This window comes from Melanotaenia boesemani, chromosome 21 (genome assembly GCF_017639745.1).
Source record: "Melanotaenia boesemani isolate fMelBoe1 chromosome 21, fMelBoe1.pri, whole genome shotgun sequence".
Classification (NCBI taxonomy): Eukaryota; Metazoa; Chordata; class Actinopteri; order Atheriniformes; family Melanotaeniidae; genus Melanotaenia; species Melanotaenia boesemani.
Window position 1 is genome coordinate 9,340,407 of NC_055702.1, and position 21,136 is coordinate 9,361,542.

The 21,136-nt window shown below is 39.3% G+C and overlaps 2 protein-coding genes across 3 annotated transcripts in view; one reads left to right on the forward strand and one right to left on the reverse strand.

The window, feature by feature from the left end:
* Window positions 1–393: 393 nt before the first annotated feature.
* LOC121631964 (cerebellar degeneration-related protein 2-like) lies at window positions 394–7,561 on the reverse strand. The gene is made up of 6 exons (XM_041973078.1): window positions 7,260–7,561; window positions 6,512–6,624; window positions 4,606–4,754; window positions 4,336–4,506; window positions 2,114–2,333; window positions 394–1,947 (listed from the first exon to the last, which is right to left on the reverse strand). Exons 1-6 carry the CDS (start codon window positions 7,339–7,341, stop codon window positions 1,336–1,338), a joined length of 1,347 nt encoding a protein of 448 aa, XP_041829012.1. The 5' UTR covers window positions 7,342–7,561; the 3' UTR covers window positions 394–1,335.
* A 9,049-nt stretch (window positions 7,562–16,610) lies between these two features.
* Window positions 16,611–21,136, forward strand: part of LOC121632389 (neurotrypsin-like) — a 28,674-nt gene continuing 24,148 nt past the window's right edge. For both annotated transcript variants that reach the window (XM_041973852.1, XM_041973853.1), the window contains exon 1: window positions 16,611–16,906. In XM_041973852.1, the coding sequence (XP_041829786.1) occupies window positions 16,808–16,906 (99 nt within the window). In that variant the 5' untranslated portion in view covers window positions 16,611–16,807. The remainder of the gene's footprint in view (window positions 16,907–21,136) is intronic.

Genomic DNA, 21,136 nt, shown 5'->3' on the forward strand with positions numbered 1-21,136 from the left:
TGTAATATTAGAGTAGAAATTTTTTAGTTTTCACTGTCATTCCTAGGATGACTCGGATTTAGTCTGACAGTATGCATGGAGTCAATAATAGACTGAAACCAGCCAGTTTGCTTCATGTTTTATGGCTCAGAGCAGTAACATCAAAAGGTCAAAACATCATACAGAGTGCAGCTAATCATAGATCTACAATGTGATTTAAAGGGCATGCTTACTTTAAATATCCAGCAGAAATATAAAGTGTCCAAACAGCAATAATAATGCCTGGTGCTTTTCTAAAGTGCATCTCCATGTGATGTTACAAACAGCTTATGCACAAAATAGGCAGCAAAGGCAACACAAACTACAGCAGAGAAGCTCCTCCTCACACGTTCCTTCATTGGGCTTTTTTTACTGGTTACAAGATCAGTTACAAGTTCATGTTAAGATAACATTCACAGCCAGCTAAACCTTCCACTCAATCAAGCATAATTTCAGAAAACGATATGTTAACATTTACAAAAATCCCTAACATATCCAAGCACCTTGTGATAACTTCTTCACCAATACATCATTGCATACTACACTGGTCAACCATATATTGGCTGATCTTATAGGCGCAGGCAAAGCTAACATCAAGAAATGTACTTTTATATTTAAATACTTGCAAACAGCAGATGCATGGCAGCAATTTATCTTACAGGGCTCCCTTAATTTTCTAGAAAATGTCCTGAAAGAGAGATAATTATTTGCATTTAATAAGCAGCCAAAATCATGCAGAAACAATCACCTGAAGGTCTCTTTTTTTTCTGACTGGAAGAAACTTTATTGCTTTGTTTCTGTCTTGCAACATTTTTTTCAGTGGAAAGCTGTAAAACACCCACTGTACACAACCTGCTCAGACAGTGTAGCAGCGGAAATTTATAGCAAAATGGAGAGCTGGATGAGACTAATAGAAAGCTAAAAGAGAGAATAAATTGACCCATATTCACAAAGTGGATGCAAAGATGACTCAAAATGAACTTAAAAATGGTACAAATGAATCAGATTTTTTTTTTTTAAATTCACCGACATGTCACTAGAAAACTATGGGACCCTTAAAATAAACTGCTGCCAGCTTATGGGAAGATGAGGGATTTTTCCCCAGAAAGGTTTCCACATGAAGTTAGTTGTGATCCATTGTTGTGTAAAGTGAGGTAGAGCGATTGTACAGTAGAGATATTAGGCACTGGTGTTTCTGTGCAAAGTGAGCCACATCTGTGACATGAGCTGGTGTTTGGCTCTCCTGCTCCTGCTTCACCCTCATCTCTTAACTTGTGTGGCGATCACCATATCTGGGCATAATAACTAAGGAAGGAACTAATGCAAAGGTGGCGACTCTTCACCAGCTGACGGTCTCCCCCTGTTTTCCATCAGGTCTTCTTTGGTTTTCTGAATGCGGGAGAAGATTTCTATGAAAAGTTCCTTGTATTCAGGCTGGTGAAAGTCATCCTCAAAGTCCTCCATGTCTGTCAGAGCAGGATGAGCTGCAGCGGGCACAGTGGTCTGAACTGACTTGTGGCTCTGCCCGTCCTGCTCCTCCTCTTGGAACCCCAGCTGGCAGCGCCTCAGCAGCTCTTCGTACTTCACCTGCAAGGCACTGTACTGGGCGTCGACCTCGTTGAGAAGCGAAATCCCACGATACTTTACCACCTCGGCTCGGCGAACGCAGGAGCACTCGTGGTCATAGGCCCGGTCAGGAGAATAGGGCGCCTGTGTGGCCTTCATCAAGCGCTCGCTGGCCCAGCGCTTTAGAACTGTAGGCCTTTTAGCCATAACCAGCTCTCCTTCACTCTCCTCCTCTGGGTTGAGGAGCAGTGAGTGTGGCAGCAAGCCGTGGATGACGTCTGGCCTGATGGACCTGGAAGAGGACTCCGATTTCCAGAGCTGACGAAGCTCTTCAGCTTCGTGTTCCAGTTCAGACACTCTGGCCTGATGCACACAGAATAATTTTTTTAGATATGAGATGAATAACACAAATTGTCATCAATTGATATTACAGATCTTTTAAAAACTCTGTTCAATTTTGGTACGACTATTTCTCACGAGAATCCAACAGATAAAACAGCCTAATAAACAAAACAGAAGTCAGCCATACCCGACATCCCTCCATCCCTGCCAGCTGTTGCTCCAGCACTGCATTTTCTCTTGCCAGTAGCTCTGCTTCTCGCTCCGCCTCCTCCCTCCGAGCACGCTCAGTGGCAAACTGAGTTTGAAGAGCACGGAGGGACTGTCGAAGAGATGCCTGCTCTTCCTCGTGCCATGCTGCTGCAGAGGACTCAAGGTCGTCTGAGCATTCATCGGGATCACAGTCATACCTGTAAAAAGACACAAAGGAGTTCAACCTGATCTCACAGAAATCCATGAAATAAACAAAACGTCTTTAACAACAAACAAAGCAAAATTAGCAGCTTTGTCTCGGTCGACACAAACGTCCATGCTCAGCTGAGTTCTGACATGACAACTGAAGACTTAACCATAAGCCTTCAGCTGTCTGGCTTCAGGTTTGGGCACATAATATTTATTTCTTTTTTACTCTGTGGTTGTTTAGGGTTAGGCAAAACCCTTTGTAGGGTTTAAGATTAAAACAACTTAGCAAGGTTTAGGAAATACAAGTTTTGCAACTAGAAAACTTTGACAGAACTTGATTTCTGCTCACCTGATTGAGCAAATTAACCTTGTTATACAAGGTGCACCACCTGAAGCAGGTCCCATCACCATGGTGACCAAGAACATGGAGAAGCTTGTAGCTTTCTGTTGTTCACATAATGAGCCTCCACCACACAATCTAAAATATGTTTGAATTATTCCATTTTTCTTAATATGATTAATGATGATAAACTAATTTTGTTTCACAGGAGTCATACAAAAACATTTATATATCTGTAACTCTGCTTTGGGGTAGATGGGGCTGGGTTAGTCGATTCATAGATTAATTAAAAAAAAATGTCTTGTGATGCTGACGTGAAGTGTTTTTTAAGCCCAAAATGACATTTTCATGAGTGCAGTTTAGCTCACAAGCCAAAGATGTTTAGTGTCATCCTTAAATTCAGAAAATCCAAATCAGAGATTTTTAATAGTTTACACACAGATGTTGAATCTCTTCTTCGAGGGGAATCTCACTTCATCCACTTTTCCTGTCCATTATCTAACCACCTGCTAACCTAATCCATGAAGTCTCTTTTTAACGAGGCCAACTAAGTGAAAGGTGACAGGAAATGCACACGAAGGATTCAAGGGGTCAAAGATTGTGAGCAAAGTTCACTTTTAAAGCACAGAGGATCTTTAATGTGATGCTGGAAAACAAACAAACAAAAAAAAACAAAACAAGAAACATTTAAATTTACAGAGCTCTTGAAATTAATTCAAGTGCTTTCTTTCCTTCTGTTTGGTAATGAAAAAAAAAACTACAAAAACATCAAAAGCCTCAGAAAAGCAGACCCAGGTGATTAAGATTAAAATCAATGAGCTTCAGAGTTAGACAAGTTTGTGGCCTCCAGCTCAGACTTTGACCTCCTTCCTTCCAACCTTATCCACCACTCTGCACTCTGACTGTTGTTATCGCTGAGATTTCCGTGCATCTGACCCGGATGTTTGGGGTGAACAGGATCACATACACACAAACTAAACTGAGACAGCAAATGAAGCCGTCCACTACAGCCCAGGAGGAAGTGGCTGCAGCAACAAGAACACTGCACTGAGCAGGACAGTAGGAGGAGGATTAGCAGACATACGGGAGCTTAGGAGGATTTGCTGATCCCTTTTGAGGCTTACAAAAAAGTTTCTGGATCTGCGACAGAACAATTAAGATTATGTTATTAGGCTGAAGATTAAGATCCTAGAGGTTTTTCAAATGAGTTATCAGACCCCAGTTTATTGGCTGCACTCTGCTGCTTTCCCACCAAAACAGAGAACCAGACTCATTTCCTGCCACTATAACCATAATACACTAATATTAACCAAGCAGCTGTAAATGTTAACTGCTGGTTTATTAATTAGCAGGGATGTGGGTGTTCAGTGCTGACTCCCAGTGCTGACTGGGAGCTGTGAAAACATATTTCAGCTTCAGGTAATTTGCTTCCTGCAGTATTATGTAATATAAAACAATGTGCTGGAATTTGGATTTGTTCAAATAAATGGACTTTAGAGTATTTAATTAACAATTTAAGTATTTAACATACAGGCAGTATCCATTTTTTCTGTGCAACATATGTCACAGAAGAAGTGAGATGGATAGAAAATGTAAATTTTCACATCTGATGACACAAGACTGCACATTTCCGGGGATTAAACGGCAAACACAGCATTTCAGATGCTCACCTGAGTGCGTTTTGCAGCTCCTGCAGGCAGGATGTGCTCTGGGTGCCGCGTGGAGGCCACTTCTCTCTGTGTGGAGGCTTCTGAGGCCGACATGGGTTTAACTTCAACTCCTCCACCTGATGCTGCAGCTCCTCCACCTGAGTCTGCAGCACGTCCACTGTTTCTGTCAGCCTGCACAGAAAACAACATTAAAAAAGGTATATTAGAGACAGAAACTTTAAAAAGAAAAAATATTTGTAGTTTTTTCCAGATCATCATTTTGCTTCTTACCCCTGGATCTTCTGCTGAGCCGTCCTGTTGTCCTGAACCAGTTTGTGGTTGCTCTGCTCCAGCTCTCGGGCCGACACGTCAAGCTGCTCGTACACTTTAGCATGCTGGTCATTGACTTGCCTGAGGAGGTCCACCTGCTTCGTCAGGTGCTGAAAATGAGAGAAAGGTGATCATGAGAGAAGAGGAACTATGTTTCTGTGCAAATTTAGTAAAAAGCTGCTTTAAAGTCTCCTGCTAAGAGGACAAAATTACCATGGGTGGCTTTTGAGCTCTAAAATAGAGAAGTCAGTCAGTCAATTCCCTGTTGATTAAGTAGATGCTATGGTAATTCCTAAGTACAGGGGAAGAAGGGATTTTAGAGCTAAGATATAAAGAGTTAATTTATCAACAAGCTGATCTTAAAGGATTTACTAAAAAGGACTTAAAACTCATCAAAATAAAGATCACATTGTGTCCATATTCTGACATCTTGGGAAATTGTATGACATTGCAGGACATCTCCCACAGCCGTTATACACTGAAAACGGGCCCAAAGAAATTATGTGAACTTCAAAAGCTAATTCATAAAGATGCCATAACTCAGAGATTTCAGACTCCAGTCTCCGAGGCCATCGGGCACAACTTGACAACAAGCTGTTGGATCAATTTTATTTTGAATCAAGTGTGTTAGAGCAGGATTTGACATTACTGCTGTAAGAAATCAAAAACACTGTAGAACTAAGAATTTGTTCAGCTGTAAATTTTAAGAAAATAAAAATAAAGAGAAAGAAGGAGACAAAGATTTAAATATAAATAGTGATATATAAATATATGACAACACTACCATCACTGTGTTTAATCAGGATGGCTTTATGGCTGATATGATCTGAACAAGAGAAATGATGTACTAAACCTTTTCTGTTTTTTTTTTTTAGGGGGGGTTTCCCACTAACACATTATGTCTTTAGGGTATAATTTAAGTGCCAACGTCTGAGAACAGTTTATCTTATCAGGTGTTAAAGCCAGGACACTGTGAAACTTTTGACGTCTTATCTGTCGGCTAAAAAAAATGCCCACAAGAAAAACTCTGAACATCAACCTTTCACTGACAAACTGTTCGGCTTCACACTCCGTAGAAACACCCAGCATAGACAGTCCAAAGGTATTCCGGCTTGAAATGATTGTAAAGGGGTTGCTGATTTATTATTAGACACCTTTTATTCCAAGCAGCAGTTACACAACTCACAAATGGCATCACAGTTTGAGTCTTAAGAGATTAATTCTGCAAATCAGCAGGGATGTGCAGGGAGGGATTTACATCCAGACACCCCAGACTGACCCCGTTTCTTGAAATAAAGTTTCAAGCTGAGATGTGCTTGAAATCCTGAATAAACACCTCTAAATAGGCACACAAGAAGCAGAACCAAAGTTATGATCCCATTTTTCAATTTTTCAACTTTTTAAACTTCAATAATCAAACTTTTAGTTATTAAATTATTTATTCTTTTTCTTGAATACAAACCTGATATTTTTCTATTCGTGTTATATAAAAACTGCTTCCAATGTAAGCAATACACCCTTTGGCCAAACAAAATAAAACAAGTCTGTTATATTCAGATGTTGATTGGCTCTAGTACTTTTTAAAAAAAACTTTTATAAGAACTTCAAATAAATGAAAAATGTGGGATGTCAGCCTGAAGCTTCTGTACACACTGCAAACATCCTTCACAGAGAGGGAAAAGCACCTTTTATAATGTTTGAGCTGTCAAATCATGGTACAGCGATCCCTCAGAAGTTCATTAATCAAAGTAAGAACAGAAACAGAGGATGTAACCATTAATTTCCATAGGAAATAAAGCTTTGTTTGTTTCACAATGTAGTGTAAATATGTCAGAGCTTTATGAAGGAAGCAGGTACCTGACATTACCTCAATCTCCTGGAGTTGCTCCTGGTTGGTGGCATACATCTGCTGCAGCCCCTGCTCCAGCTCCCTGTTCCTCTCCAGAAGAGTCTTCCCGAGCTCGGCCGCCAGCTGTAGATCTGCAAGAGAGATGAAGCGGTGAACCAGACGGGCTTCAGCACTCAGTGGAGCATCACTGATGGAGGTGCAGGGACCTTACAAGCAGCTTTGTGAGGGTTTTGTGATTTTGTTGGCAGGATTCCAGTAACCCACTTATTTTTTTCCCTCATCCATCTTTAGAGACTGACTTACATTTAAATTAGCGTTGCATCATGTTTTTTTTTTTAAACCCACACACCACAGTGACCAAACACCCCTGTTGGGCAGCACTCTTTCACAACGTAGCCAGTGTAACTGCTTAAAGACACGTTCACACACAGCTTATTTTGCCGCATAGTGTCCTACTCAATCCTGTTTCTTCCAGGACATCCAAGATACACCTTTTCAACAAACCAATCTGAAGACAGCTTGCAGATCTATTCAAAACACAGCTACTAAAACACTAGCGGTTCAGACAGAAAAGAAAAGAAAAAAAAAAGAAAAAAAATCAACCTGCAGGGGCAGCTCGGGTTATAAATGTGTGTTTAATTGGGATGTATTATATAAAAAAAAGCCCTCTCATCTGCCCATACTTATATTTTGACAGTAAGATAAAAAGCTAAAAAAATAGTTATTTATGTTTAGGTTTGAGACAAAAGACAAAAAGGAAATGTACCATGTTCAAGGTCTTGCTTGTCGTACCACGGTTCCTCCTCCTTGATCTCAAATTCCTCCTCTACGATCATGTCTGTCAGCATCTTCACCTTACAACGCCTCGCGCGCTACGAGAACTTCTTCCATGTTAAACGAAAGGAAAAAGAGAAGGAGAGCGATAGAGATAGAGATAACACTTCAATGGTTCAATGGTCGGTTGGCGTCCTTCCCGCCTCCTGCAGCACGACACCGGTACCGGTGCGCCGCGCGCTCATCACCGGACGGACAGAGGGACGGTTTACTGCTGATGAAACTCCGCTGCGCTGCGTTCAGGGCGCTTTTCCGGTTTAGATTTTCAAAATGTTTTATGAGAGTGAGTAAGTGTGTGTGTGTGTGAGAGAGAGAGAGAGAGAGAGAGAGACAGAGAGAGAATAAGAGAAAGAGAGAGAGAGAGAGAGAGAGAGAGAGGGAGAGAGAGAGAGAGATCAACTGCATAACTGAGAAAAGCACCATCTACGAAGCACCATCAGTGATATTGCTGCTACTCCTCGTACTATTATTTGTTCTACTACTACTAATACTAATAATAATATTGATAAAGAGTGCACTTTGCTTGGGCACTAAGAACAGAAAAAAGTGATCATTTCTGGGTATACAGCAGTTATATACACATTTCTGGTTATACACACTGATTGTCTTCAATGATTATTGAAGATAATCAGGTATATATATATATATATATATATATATATATATATATATATATATATATATATGATTTATTTTTCCACATTAGGCACATTTCAGCTTTCTCAGTTATCGCTTCAATAATAATAATAATAAAATAAAATAAAATAAAATAAAGCATCTTATTCTGCCTTTATTTTAAAGATATTAACAAGCAATTTCCGGTCCAGACCTGCTTCGCTGTCACTTTCACATCACTACACCTGCTCCTCTGTCTGCTTCCCTCCCTGCAAACGGCGGCGCGCAAAGTCATCGCGACCACTTGGGGACGCTGCAGCGACACAATTTCAGTTTGCCACCAGCAAAAACACATAATTTTAGAAACTGTATTTAATTTTTTTTTTTTCAAATCATTGTTATTATTTTAAATGCTGATAAAACAGTTTGGTGGTCGTGCTCATCAAAAACATATGATGTAATTAAGTTTCTGGACACTCAAAATTTTGGTAAAAGTACAACCTCAGTTTTCCAAAAAGTTTGCACGTTGTGTAAAATGTAAATAAAAAAAGTATCCAATGATTTGCAAATCTCACAAACCCATATATTTTATTTCCAGCAGAATATATTAAAATATATCATATGTTAAAATTGAAACATTTTACCATTATAATGGAAAATATTAATTCATTTTGAATTACTTGGCAGCACAATGTCAAAAAAAAGTTGGAACAGAGATATGTTTGACATTCTTCTTTTAACGGCTGTATATAAACGTCTGGTAAGTGAAGATATCAGTTTCTGGAGTTTTATGAAAGGATTTCGTCCAATGCCAGTCTGAAGTCTGAGTCTGAAGCAGGACTCTAGCTGCTCAACAGTCCTGGGTCTTTGTTGGGAGATTTTTTGTTTCATGATGCTTCAAATGTTTTGATGAAAGGTCTGGGCTGCAGGCAGGTCAGTAAAAGTAATTGGATTGTTTTCAGCTCTTTGATAAGTGTGTCAGGCTTGCTGTATTGTTAATGAGAGAACTGTAAACATGCTTGGGTAGATCTGCTATCCACCACCACTTCTTGGTCTTGTTCCTTTTCTGAACCCAGAAAGTCTGCATCATCATGGTGTGCAAGTATGATTTTCTATCAGTTGGTGGCAGTGTAGGTTTGTTATTTGGTCTGAATCCTCTGTTCAGGGAGACTTACCCATCATAAAAGACTTAATTCAAATCAGACAAAGAAAACATGATGCACACACACTAATCATCAGTAAATTATTAATTTTAACAGACTACAAGACGTTAACAACATTGCCACAGAGAGTTGATCCACAGTTTACATAAAATGACGCATTTGATCAGCAGCAGAAACAGATTTAAGTTTCAGATGAGATCATGAAATGCATCTCTATGATGGATTTTTATTTTTTCCTTATGATGAATTGTGTGATAATCTGGATCCAGATGATGATGAGTGGTGATTCAGCTTCTTCATCTGCTTCTGACCCTTTTACTTTATCTGTCCCTTTGGTAAAACTATATATAAAGGATTTAGCTTTCAATCAATAGATCTGTTCATATATACAGTTGTGCAGCAGCCTTTTCATGAACATTTAATTAAAAATACTTCATATTGTTGTTGTGCACCTGAAGGACTCAGTGCTTACTCACCTGGAACCTGAAATCTCTAGTTTCTGTCAGCATTTGCCCAGAGTTTATATCGATGGCAAGGTCAGTCTGTTCTTACTGAAAACTTCAACAATATGAAACAGACCTCCTGGTATCAAATTAGGTCTTATGATTCTCAAAGGACAATACAGTGATTTTGATGACTATGAGTTTGATATTCATGGTTTAATTAAATGTTTCATCACCCATTGTTGGTACACATGTAATAGACTCTAATCAAAACTAAATTCCTCTCAGGTATAATTGGAATTTTGCTATGTGCAAAATGGTGATTATAGAGCATTTCATGTAGCTTGTAAGTATGAAGTTTCGGGTTAACATCAAAATATTTTCAGTCTCTGTTTACTCAGATAAGAAAGCAATTTGGCTGCATCCAGATTTACTGTGTTGCATACACAAAAATATAAACACAATATGAAAAGAAGCACACTGGTCCAAGTCTGGGTACTAAAACTGAACCAGGTTTTTATTTTGTCTATATGGACATCACAACAGATACTCTGCTTTTGGCCTGAATTTGGCAAAATGTTCTGCTTTCTTAGTTTAAACTGGCCCAGATCTACAAATCTTAAACCTGACCAGCGCATGTTCACTAAAACTGAGACGATGCCAGAACTCACCTACGGCAATATGTTGTCAAGGCTGTAATTATAATTAGAGCTATGCCTGTAAAGGTATTTTGTTGATAAAGGTTGATGAAGTCTATAACCCTTTTTCACACAGAAATCACCATGAAATGAAAAGAGGATGAACTTAAAGCAGTTAAACAACAATAATAATAATAATAATAAAATCTATAAAGATGTGGTGAACTTTAAATTAATTCTAATAATTCACAATAGTATTAAAATAAAGCATTTGTCTAATAAGAAGCTGAAATCCCTCTTACTATATTTTATAAAAACATCAGGTTTTTACAAAGTGTCCTGATGTTGTTTTTATAATACTGTAAAATGCCGTCACATTAGAATTAGAACATGGATTCTTAGCTACAGCTCATTATTTTAATGATAATATTGACTTTTAGCTTTACAACCAATACAGTTTTAATTTAGCTTTATTAGTCCACCAACAACTCATGGCAAACTCATCTCAAAGCAATTTTCAAGACTGTTTAATTTAACTTATAATGTTGTTGTCCAATAATAATTCAGTTAAAACAAAATCCCCTATATGATCCACAGACGTCCACTTCATAATAACTGTGTTGATGTGAACCAGTTTATAAAAATAGAATCAAGTAGTTAACCTCTTAACATCTTAATTAATTTACCATTAATAAATAAACACAACAAAATAAATACAGAAAACATAAAGAATGCAATAAACTACAATTAAATATTAAATAAAAAACAAATAAATAAAAATAAATACATACATAAAAGTAATAAATAGAAATAAACACATTCATTAAATAAAAAATATAAAGAATCTATCTAAACTGGTTGGGGGTGGAGAAGACAGGACAGAGGGGTCAAGATGCACTATACCTCCAAGCCCGGGAAGCCTGCTGGGAAAGAAAAGGAGAGGCACAAATTAATAATAACAACCATGTCATAAATTTAAATACAGAGAATAAGTAGCAAAGAGAGAAAAGCAGAAGATGTTCCTCAGTCCATTATAGGACGCCCCCCCAGTCTAAACTTGTGGCAGCACATAAGGGATGGCTATGAGGTACCCAAGAGAGCCCTAACTATAAGCTTTATCAAAAATGAACGTTTTAAGTCTAATCTTAAAGGCAGAGAGGGTGTCTGCCTTTAAACCTAACAGGGAGCTGGTCCTGGGACCTTTCTCCGCTTTTAGAAACTGTAGGAACCACAAGTAAGTCTGAGCGTGAAGAGCTCTGCTGGGAAAATATGGAAATACGAGCTTGTTAAGATACAATAGAGCTTGGTAATGAAGAGCTTTATGTGTGACCGGTAGTAATGTCACCGGAGAAATATGATCTGCCCTGCCTATTCTCATCAGAACGCTTGGATCAGCTGGAGGCTTTTCAGTTTTTTTTTTGTACAGCCCAGAATTACAGTAGTTCAGTCTTGAAATATGAATTGCTTGAACTAGTTTGAGACAGGAACTTTCTAATTTTGGCAATATCATTTAGATGAAAGAAGACTTTCAGTATTAGTTAGTGTTTATATCTTTACGGCACGTTATTTATCATTACCAACCATGCATAAAAGTCCAGATTATAAAATTTAGCTTTAACTGGTAATCTAGGTATGAATAGCTTTTCATGGACTGTGCGAAAAGCTGTGAAGCTGCAGAGGTCTTACTACCTCTCTAACCCCAGGCCACATTATTCAGCCAGGCTGTAGATTAGTAGCTGTAACATCGAGTCTTTCCTAAAAGGCACTCTTAGCTTGTGTCCTTTCATCTCCACTGTGCTCTCTCATCTTCTGACCCACCTGTAGCATCTTCCCTCTCCTCCCATCTATCCTTCACCATCCTGACTTCTGCATCTCTGTTTCGCGCTTGTCAGCAAGATGAGAGAAAAGGCAGAGCAGGAAGCAAGAGCTCTCTGCAGGGACTCGGCCTCTCAGAGTGAGCGGATGGCTGTGATCTTTTCCTGCAGAATCAACACTGTTTGTGTTTCTCCTATCTACACTAACACCCGTGGCATTCTTGTTTTTATTGATGCCATGCTTCAGTTTCATTTTGGATTTCATGGGGTGTAAAATGTCAAAACAACAAAATCGGACTCCATGTGCTCCTTGAGCCCACCTGGCAGAAAATGATTAGAGAAACGAAATTTCCACTCATGTTTTTTATGTGGCACTGAAGAGAAGCAGCATAATAATGGATTTGCAAGAGGAGGGAAGAGTCAGATAAACCAAGGGAGGAAATTGAAATATTACAGACGAGTGTGCAGGCAAACACAGTGATTATTACAGTGCCCACCACTCCTTTTACCCCCCATCCCTCCAATCCCTGAAGCAATCTTGGTTTGCAAAAGTGTTTCTTGCTGCTGCAGCTTGGAAGTAGTGACATTAATGTTCAGCAGGAATGAAATGAGCCGTTAAAAGAGAGTTTGGAGCTTTAGTGATCCGTTTCCATACCAACTGTCTTGGCTGTGGGGATGGGGTCCTCTAAGTATTTTGGGAGGAGGTGGGGAGGAGTATAATGGGATTTTAGGAAGTGCTTCTGGGCAGAACCTCAGCACACAGTACATATTTTGGCTGTGTGTGTGCGTAAGAGCTTGTTTTAAATTAATCTTCAAAGGTTTTTCCATTTTTAGGAATTGATTGTGACAAGCAGTGAGCAGCAAGCTTGCAGCCATTTTGATTATTTCTGATTCTTCTTTTTGACTGATACCGATTCTCTTTCTTCTTGCCTTTTGTTCTGGACACAAACACAAACAGCAAAGGATGGGAGCTGTATTCGCTCGGAGAGAGGCTGCTGCGTTGCCGTGACAACCAGACGTTCGTAAAAAATCAGAGTGATGCCAACTCTCATCCACAATATGGGTGTGCATTTCAGTGGACACAAGCAAGAAAACACACACGCTGTGTAATGTAAATCCATACGTGTGCTCAGTAGATATTGCTTCCAAGTGCATCCATGTTATTTACACATGAAGAATGCAATAAAAAGAATATTAAAAACAAACAAAGGGGGGGGGGGGGACACATGGATGACACGGAAGAGAAAGATGGCAATGATGATAAGAGAAATTGGATTTGTGTTATCACTGAAGAGCAACATCAAAGGCGTCATTGGCACTGGAAACTATGAAACTTTAAAAGGAGGGGGAAAAAAAGAAGCTAATTTCACAAGTAATCTCCCACCCTGAGGCCCAAGGGTAAAACAAAACTCTGTGAAGTAGATGAATTTAGCTAATCTTTCTCACACAGCTTTGAGGGATCACATAAGCACATGGATAGAAAAATCACCCAAACTCCTTGTTTGGTGCTGAAGTTTTAGGACACAGACATCTCACACCTTTGGTAATGTTTGAAGAAGATGTTTGTCCGTGCAAGCAGTAAATAAATAAACAAATAAAATAAGTATGTTTTTAATCTAGGTCCAAAATGTAGTCTGGGAGGAAGGCACGCAGCCGTGTTCACAGGCTGAAATAAAAACTGTCCGACGGCTGTCTCCTGTTGGGAAGTTTTCTGTGTTTTGTGGATGAAAAGTGACATGGCAACACGCTGCACTGATAAAGCAGACAGGGGCCATGATGGATGGTGTGTGATGGAAGAAGCACAAAGCTTCACAGAAGCCTTTCAACTTGGAGCTGAAATGATGCTTCACTGTATCAATGGGCCAACCAACAGAAATGAGATGTGGTACCGATTCCTAAAAGATAGACACATTCTTCAACAAGTCGTCTAATTGATATGATGATGTAGGTTTTTTTCCTCAAATAGATTACATAACATCCTGTAAAGTACTGTCTCTCAAGCTGCAGAAGGAATATATGAATCGTATCGAGTTTCAACATTGATCTCAAGTGTTTCCTTTGAGAAGCCAAAGAATCTTCATAAAGAACAGGTGTGGTAACACAGTCATTTGTGTGCTCACAGCATGCGTTAAAGACCAACATACAACAATAACTGTCACTTGTGGTTATATTTAATTATTACATTTTCACTTCTTGGTTGGACTTTGGCCATAACAGTTATCTAGGTTGGAAAAAGATGGACACGTGCATGGACAGTTTGCTGGCAGGCTTGGTTACATGTAAGCATGACAGTCATTTTGTACCTTCACTCAGTTACCCATTGTGTTGCTATCAGCATTGTGAGTGACAGCATATTTTGTTAGCATTATTATAGATTCTGTTAGCAGAGAATATGAAGCTATCATGCTGTGCTGTACGCTGGGACAGGAGCACCATCTTAAAAAGAATGCTTTCCTGTTATTATGACTATTCTTACCTGTAAAGATTAAATGATATCATGTAACAAAATTAAAGGTCAATGACAGAAAATTTTAATATTCCATTAAAAACTTAAAAAATTAAAACTTTTACTGTTATGAATCTAAAAGTACAAACAACTCTGAATGTGAAGTGACAATCCTCTAAGCAGTGGAAATGGCTTCTTTTTTTAAAAAAAGTGCCACTGTCTATTCAAAACTGTGCTTGGCATTTTAAGTAATGTGTAATCTTTTGTTTGAATATGCAAAACAAAGAAACAAAAAAGCAAACAAAAAACAAAAAAGCATTAAATGAAAGTGTCCATCTTTACCACTAAATGTAAGTAACTTTTACACACTGACCAATGTCCACCCTAAGTATGGAACCTTTCTAATTCTACAGTTTAAACATAGAAACACAATTTTAAATTAAGAGTTTAAGGTATGTATTCATTAAATACAGCTTTAGCATACTCAAGAATATGATGCGGCCGAATGTACACCCTTAGACGTGACGACAACTTCACATGCAATCGATTGGGCTTAACCTTGCCTTGAAAATATTTCTCGTTATTAATTTACGATGCTATCTTAAATTAGTATTGTCCTATTTGTATTAGTATATTCTGTGATGGAGTTTGTTGTAAGACTTTTCAGTGACATAATTTTATGTTAGCTTTGTTTAATTCTAAGCATAATCTGCTATAATAGCTGCTACATGTTAGTATGGGCACCCATGCTAGCAACCGTCTTCCAGCTAAATTGGACATTTTCAGTTTTTACATTTGGAAAGTGATCAGAAAGAGCACGACAAGCTGAAAAAAAAAGCTGAACTGACCACTTCTCTCCAAGACTGCCGAGTAAAGATAAACCATCCTGTCAGTTATTTCTGTTTTTATGTGTACTGATGTGAAATACATCCTCCTGAATCAGCTTCAAATGCTGCATATTCAAACTACACACTGTACCTCAGCAGCAATGATTAAAATGTATATATTATATTATAATTTTAGAAGACTTCTTGTCTCCATCATTCAGATCTTTGCTGTGCTGATTCTACTTCACTGCCAGTTTCTGCTTACAGTGAGCTCTCAGAGCAGATTATGTTTGATCAGATATACTGACATAAGCTGAAACAAAAAGAAGAGAATATTAAACAATTTTATGAGTGCAAAACAAACTGGTTTTCTCTGAAACTGTAGATGATTTATTGACCCCTTTAGTTTTTTAAACCATTTGGTTAAACCTAATATTATTATATTACAAGCTCACACCCTCAAATTATAAAAGCAACATAGCCTATTAAACCATGAAAAGTACTAAGAAACAACCTGATCCCAAAGTGTTAATCCAGCCTCCAAACTCTCCAGATTCTAATCCAGTTATGCATATGTGGGATAAGAACATCCCTAATCCACCAAGAGACAACTCACAGGGTCCAGAGGGTCTGCTGGAAACATCCCTCTGAGACACACCACAGCACATCCACAGGAGGCAGGTAATTCAAACACAGTGGTTGATGGATATGTGTTATATTAATATGCAAACTATGCTAAAAATGGTATGAAATCTGTTATGGATGTCTGATCTATCAACTCAGATGTACTTGGGACTATTTTGGGCTGCATATGGCTCTTATGACTCTATTATGTTATGTGGGCCAGATGTGGCCCAAAAGACAAAAACCAGTTTTAAGATGAGTTGTGCTAAGGGTTGTCAAGGTCAGGTGTGGTCCTAAAGCCCAAAAGATATCTGTATTCAGGTCTTGTCTGGTATCTGGCCAGGTTCTGATAGCCACACTTACCCTATTACATGTTGTTATCCAAAGCCAAATGTGAAGCAGTGAAAGCAGCCGTTATGGGTCATGTTTGGGCCAAACATTCTTTGGATATTTTCATGCACTTTTCTGCTATGACTGACTATAGGTGATTTTACTGACACCATAGGAGAGGCCATTGAGTATATGTGCCAAGCTGTCTGCAATACAGCAAGAGCTGAAGTGGCATACCCCCAGAAACCAAAGTGTGTGTTTGTGTGTGTGTGTGTGTGTGTGTGTGTGTGTGTGTGTGTGTGTGTGTGTGTGTGTGAGAGAGAGAGAGAGAGAGAGAGAGAGAGAGAGAGAGAGAGAGAGAGAGAGAGAAAGTGGCAGTTGGTTTTTACAGAGCTCAACACTATCGGTGTGTGTGTGTTTTCCATCCCGTTTACGCTGCCGCACCCTGTCTTATTCTGTGCGTAAAACCTCCCACGTACATCACCACGCACGTTTCTTGCACGGGCTCACGGAGGATAACGGTTCACCTCGCGGACAGGTTGGACTCAGAGATGGGAGAGGAGGGGCGGTTGTTCAGGCTATGACACGGATACACCGGGCGGGAAGGATGGCTCTCACCAGCCGGGAAATGTTTTACTTGATCGGAATCGCCTGCCTCTGGCTACCACTGCTGGCGGAGGTAAGAACTGTATCCTGCCTGATAAGAAGAAGGATGATTTTTCTTTTAATATGCTTTCCCTTTTTTCGGGTCCTGTGACAGTCACGCTTTCATGACCTGCCCTACATTTTGGGTTACTAAAACCATACCCTAATTAGGTCGATAATTAAACTGATAGATTTATAAATCTATAGCTGCAAGAATGTAAAGCTATACTATGTCTAAAAATTAAGGGCTGGCTCGTGTAAGGTGTTCACAAGCCTCACAATAAACCCAGCGCTGATTCATCCAGGAGGCATCTCTCCAACAAAGCAGGTGCAGGTCGGGGCGTTAACGAACACCAGATCCGCATTTGAACCAATTAATGATGCCGTGTTTGCCGCACATTTGCCAATTAAGCAGACCCTTTATTGATTCACGCGCACGTGGACACACGCACACGCATGGTCTCAACCTCATCTCCCTCCTCCTTCTCCTCCTTTACCCTTCAGCAGGATATCATGAGAAGAGCCCCTCGGTGCTCTTCTGCCCCTGCAGAGCTGTGGGGACGAGCCCTGCATGCACGGTTGAAGCTTGTCACAGCAATTTGGTCAAACTTAGACGTGTTGAAACAGCAAACCAGGGGAGCAGGTGGTGTTGTCAGGTGTAGGTCGTGAGAACATGCTGAGTGTTCCCTGAAAGAAATTTAACGCAAAATCTAAAGCATGATAAAATAATCAGTCAGTGAGTAGATTTACTCATTTTCATTTAATCTTCTCTGTTTACTACAGAAAGAGTGTGTTGTGGTAATGTGCAGTACGGGCTGTGTGAAGCCATTAGGGTCTGCAGGAATTAATTAGACCCTTAACACTGAAAGCAGTGGTGCGTGTATAAATGCACACTTCTGATGAGTTTTCAGCCTTAATGTAGCATAAATCTTTTAATCTCTTTAATATCTTGAATCTGCAGCACTTTCTTTTGTAGCCAACATCAAACTAAAATATCAATGATCTTCACAGTTAAACCAGGAGGAAACTGTGTGAAAATCAATCATTTGTTTTCTGAAACCTGCAAACTCTTTCCTTGGACTTCAGGTTTCATAAGGCAGCCCAGTCTCATTGGGCATACCCAGCAATAGCAAAAAATAATAGGGTTTACCTCCAAACTGCATGACAGAATGCATAAACTAAGCACAAAAAGTAAGGGAATTTATGCTTGGTCTATCTTAAAGGGGGATTTTGGCACTGGGGGTATTACCTGCATGTTTAGTTGTTTTTTATTCCTCAGAAGCATGATCTACGAGTTATACTTTGTTGTAAAGGTGAGTGATTGGGCTTTCTAATGATGTAAAATGCAGCACCAGTTGGTGTTATTAAAGGAGAGAAATAATCAACCGAACACATTTCTTTACTTTTTGTCCTAAATTTATTTTGTCATCAAGTTTAGAAAGAGGACTCTTAGTGAATAGCTAATACATGCACACTGAAGGCAGAAATCCAGTGACTGGTTGAATCTTTGGCTTCTAGCAGTAAAGCCTCTCACAGTCGACTGAAAACTGTCTTGTCAGCTTATTAAAGGTCAAAATATGAACAAAGTCAAACATATTAAGCTGCTGATCTATTAGCTGTGTAAGAATGGCTTGTATTGCACTTTGTGCTGAACTGAAAGTGACAGCTTGGTCCAGACACAGACTGAACAGACTGCAGAGAAAATCAGTGTTGCTGCCATATTAATGACGATGGCAGGTCTTTCAGTATTGATGCAGATAGTGATGATTTCCATTCATTCTAACAGAATCAGCAAATTTCATAGATTTAGCTGTGCCGTTTCACGGAGTGCAATTTTTAAACTCTAATGTGCAATTGGAACCTGCCACCTCCCCAGAATGTGGCCAATGTGGTGGATGTGCTTGCAGGCACAACGTGAAAAGATGGATTTTAAGGCATCTTCAGCTTTCAAGTCCAGATCTGTAAGCACAACATAAATGCAGCCCAACAAAAAAACACTGTAAAGTACCAAGAAAAAAGACGTATAAAAAAGACAGATGTCAAGGTGCGTCATTGTAGGTGGTGAGAAAACACACAGTCGTTGCTTAGAAGTTGTACAGAGCAGATGATGGAGGGTTTATAATCATAAAGTCTGCCTTACAAATCTCCACTGGAAGAGACCCACTCATACACCTGCACTGACCAAATGGGGAGTAACAATTCATGATCCGGGGATTGGAGCTTCAGTTATTTGACTTTTATTTAATCTAATCAGCTCTTTAACAAACTCTCTTTCTCTATCTTGTCACATTGCAGCTTTAGCTGCAAAAACTATGAAAGATGTGCTGGATTCTTAATAGAAGACAATACATGATCACAGGCAAGGCTATAATTTTAAAATTAAATAAAATTTAAATTAATCACTAGGAGGCCCACTTCAAATGTATAAACAGACTGGCTACAACTTGCAAGCATGATGGAAAACGGTAGCTTTGCCATGCTATTCATTTGCATTTGCAAAGTCATGCTGTTTGTTTTAAACACAACAAATAATCATTTAATAACTAATACTAACCAACAATTGGTCATAACTTATTATAATTTTTTACACTAGTTCCAGGATGTTTCTTTTTAGATGTTTGTGCATAGCATTTGTGCTGCTGTGGTAGGCCATTATGGTGCAGAGCACACTTTCGAGGACCTTGTCCCTAAGCTTTTTCTTTTTAACTTTTCTGCACTTGGAAAATGGACATGAGGGCAGCAGTGGTGGCTGGTCTGGTGGAGAGGCAAGTGCTGAAGGCTGTAGATGTACAGACTGTGCTGGCAACCGCCATGATTGCGGGTGGATGCATCAACATTTGCCACACAAAATGTTGCATCACTAAAGACGTCCATAAAAATGTTGTAAAGTAATGTACAAAGAAATGCAGAAGAATTCATGGAAGTGCAGATCAGTTAAAGAAATAAATGACGAGAAGAAGTTACACCTTTTTAGTTTCTCTACATTTGGTTGAGTTGTTTCACACTCTGTCCAGGTGTATGGCTCAAAGGGGAGGAAGGTTTAAGCATATGATGACACAAAATCACTTTTTTCATCTTCTCTTCTATCCTGTTGGACACTAAAGATGGTCTGAATTTGTGAAGCTGTGTTTCAGGACATCATGGTGAGTCAATTATGTGACAAACCTCAGATAAATTTCTGGTTGAAGCCTTGCGTCTCTGATGAAACATTCACCGGACAAAAGAGCTGGTTCACAGTCGAGCCTGACAATGTGAATAACAGATTTCTGTGACAAAGCATCACATGATTAATTTTGTTGTGTTTATTGAGTTTTTTTCAGTTCAAAACCAGCAAATGACAATATGGCATATCCCATCTACAAAAAAAACAACAACAAAAAAAAAACCTTGCACTGGAGCCCAAAGAGAATGGAAAAATTCACAGTCTGAAGCTAAACTGGAAAACAAATGTGCCAGAGCCACCCATTCCTTTCTTGAAAACAAGATAAGACCTTAACCAGTATATATGTTAGCAAGAGTAAAAGAAAAGAAATGCAGTCTCAGCAGTTTCATTTACCTAGACTTCTATTTTTTTACAGTAACTGAAGATTTTGCTATTATTATTGCATATTTTGGGCTCTGTCTGCTAACAAGCATAGTGAAGGGAATTACTGTACCACAGCAGTGACTCAGGAGCTCCACATCTTAAACACAGAACACGTTCATTAGGGAAGAGAAGCTACTCCCTCCCTTTTTGACACAGGTAATCTCTGTACTCAAATATTTGAATAACAATCCTGAACCATTAAAGTGAGGAATAATCAGCTCTAGAGAAGCACTGCAAGCTCTATAACTCTGCTCAAAACAAACATCATATTTACCTGAAATCATCACCTTTCTGAGCTGTAATGGTCGTCTGTGTGCCTCCCTACCTGTGTATGTGTATGTGTGTGTGTTTGTGTCAGTGTTTGCATAGCCATGCAGTGGACGCAGCTGTGAGAGCGTCTCAACAGATTACCGCTGTAATCAAAGCGTGTGATTGACATGAATGAAGGTATCAGCACCCATGTTCATGAGTGCAGGTCATCTGTTCCTGCTATAACATCATTAGGCTGAGCGACTCCTCTGGGAGTTTACATGTTGGTGTTGTACTGTATGTCTGTGTGTGTATGTGTGTGTTTGTGCAGTGGGTTGCTGCTGGATGGTGGCAGGGACAAGATGCAGAAAGCAGACGTCACCTATGTGAAGGTGAAATGTGTTGTATTTCACTGCCCTTGCAAATATT

Excerpts from the sequence above, each read along its gene's own strand:
- LOC121631964 (XM_041973078.1), bottom strand. The coding sequence starts at position 7,341 with ATGCTGACAGACATGATCGTAGAGGAGGAATTTGAGATCAAGGAGGAG. Across the intron at positions 6,625-7,259 it reads CAAGCAAGACCTTGAACATG|ATCTACAGCTGGCGGCCGAG; the intron begins GTACATTTCCTT and ends TCTCTCTTGCAG. Across the intron at positions 1,948-2,113 it reads CAGGGATGGAGGGATGTCGG|GCCAGAGTGTCTGAACTGGA; the intron begins GTATGGCTGACT and ends TGTGTGCATCAG.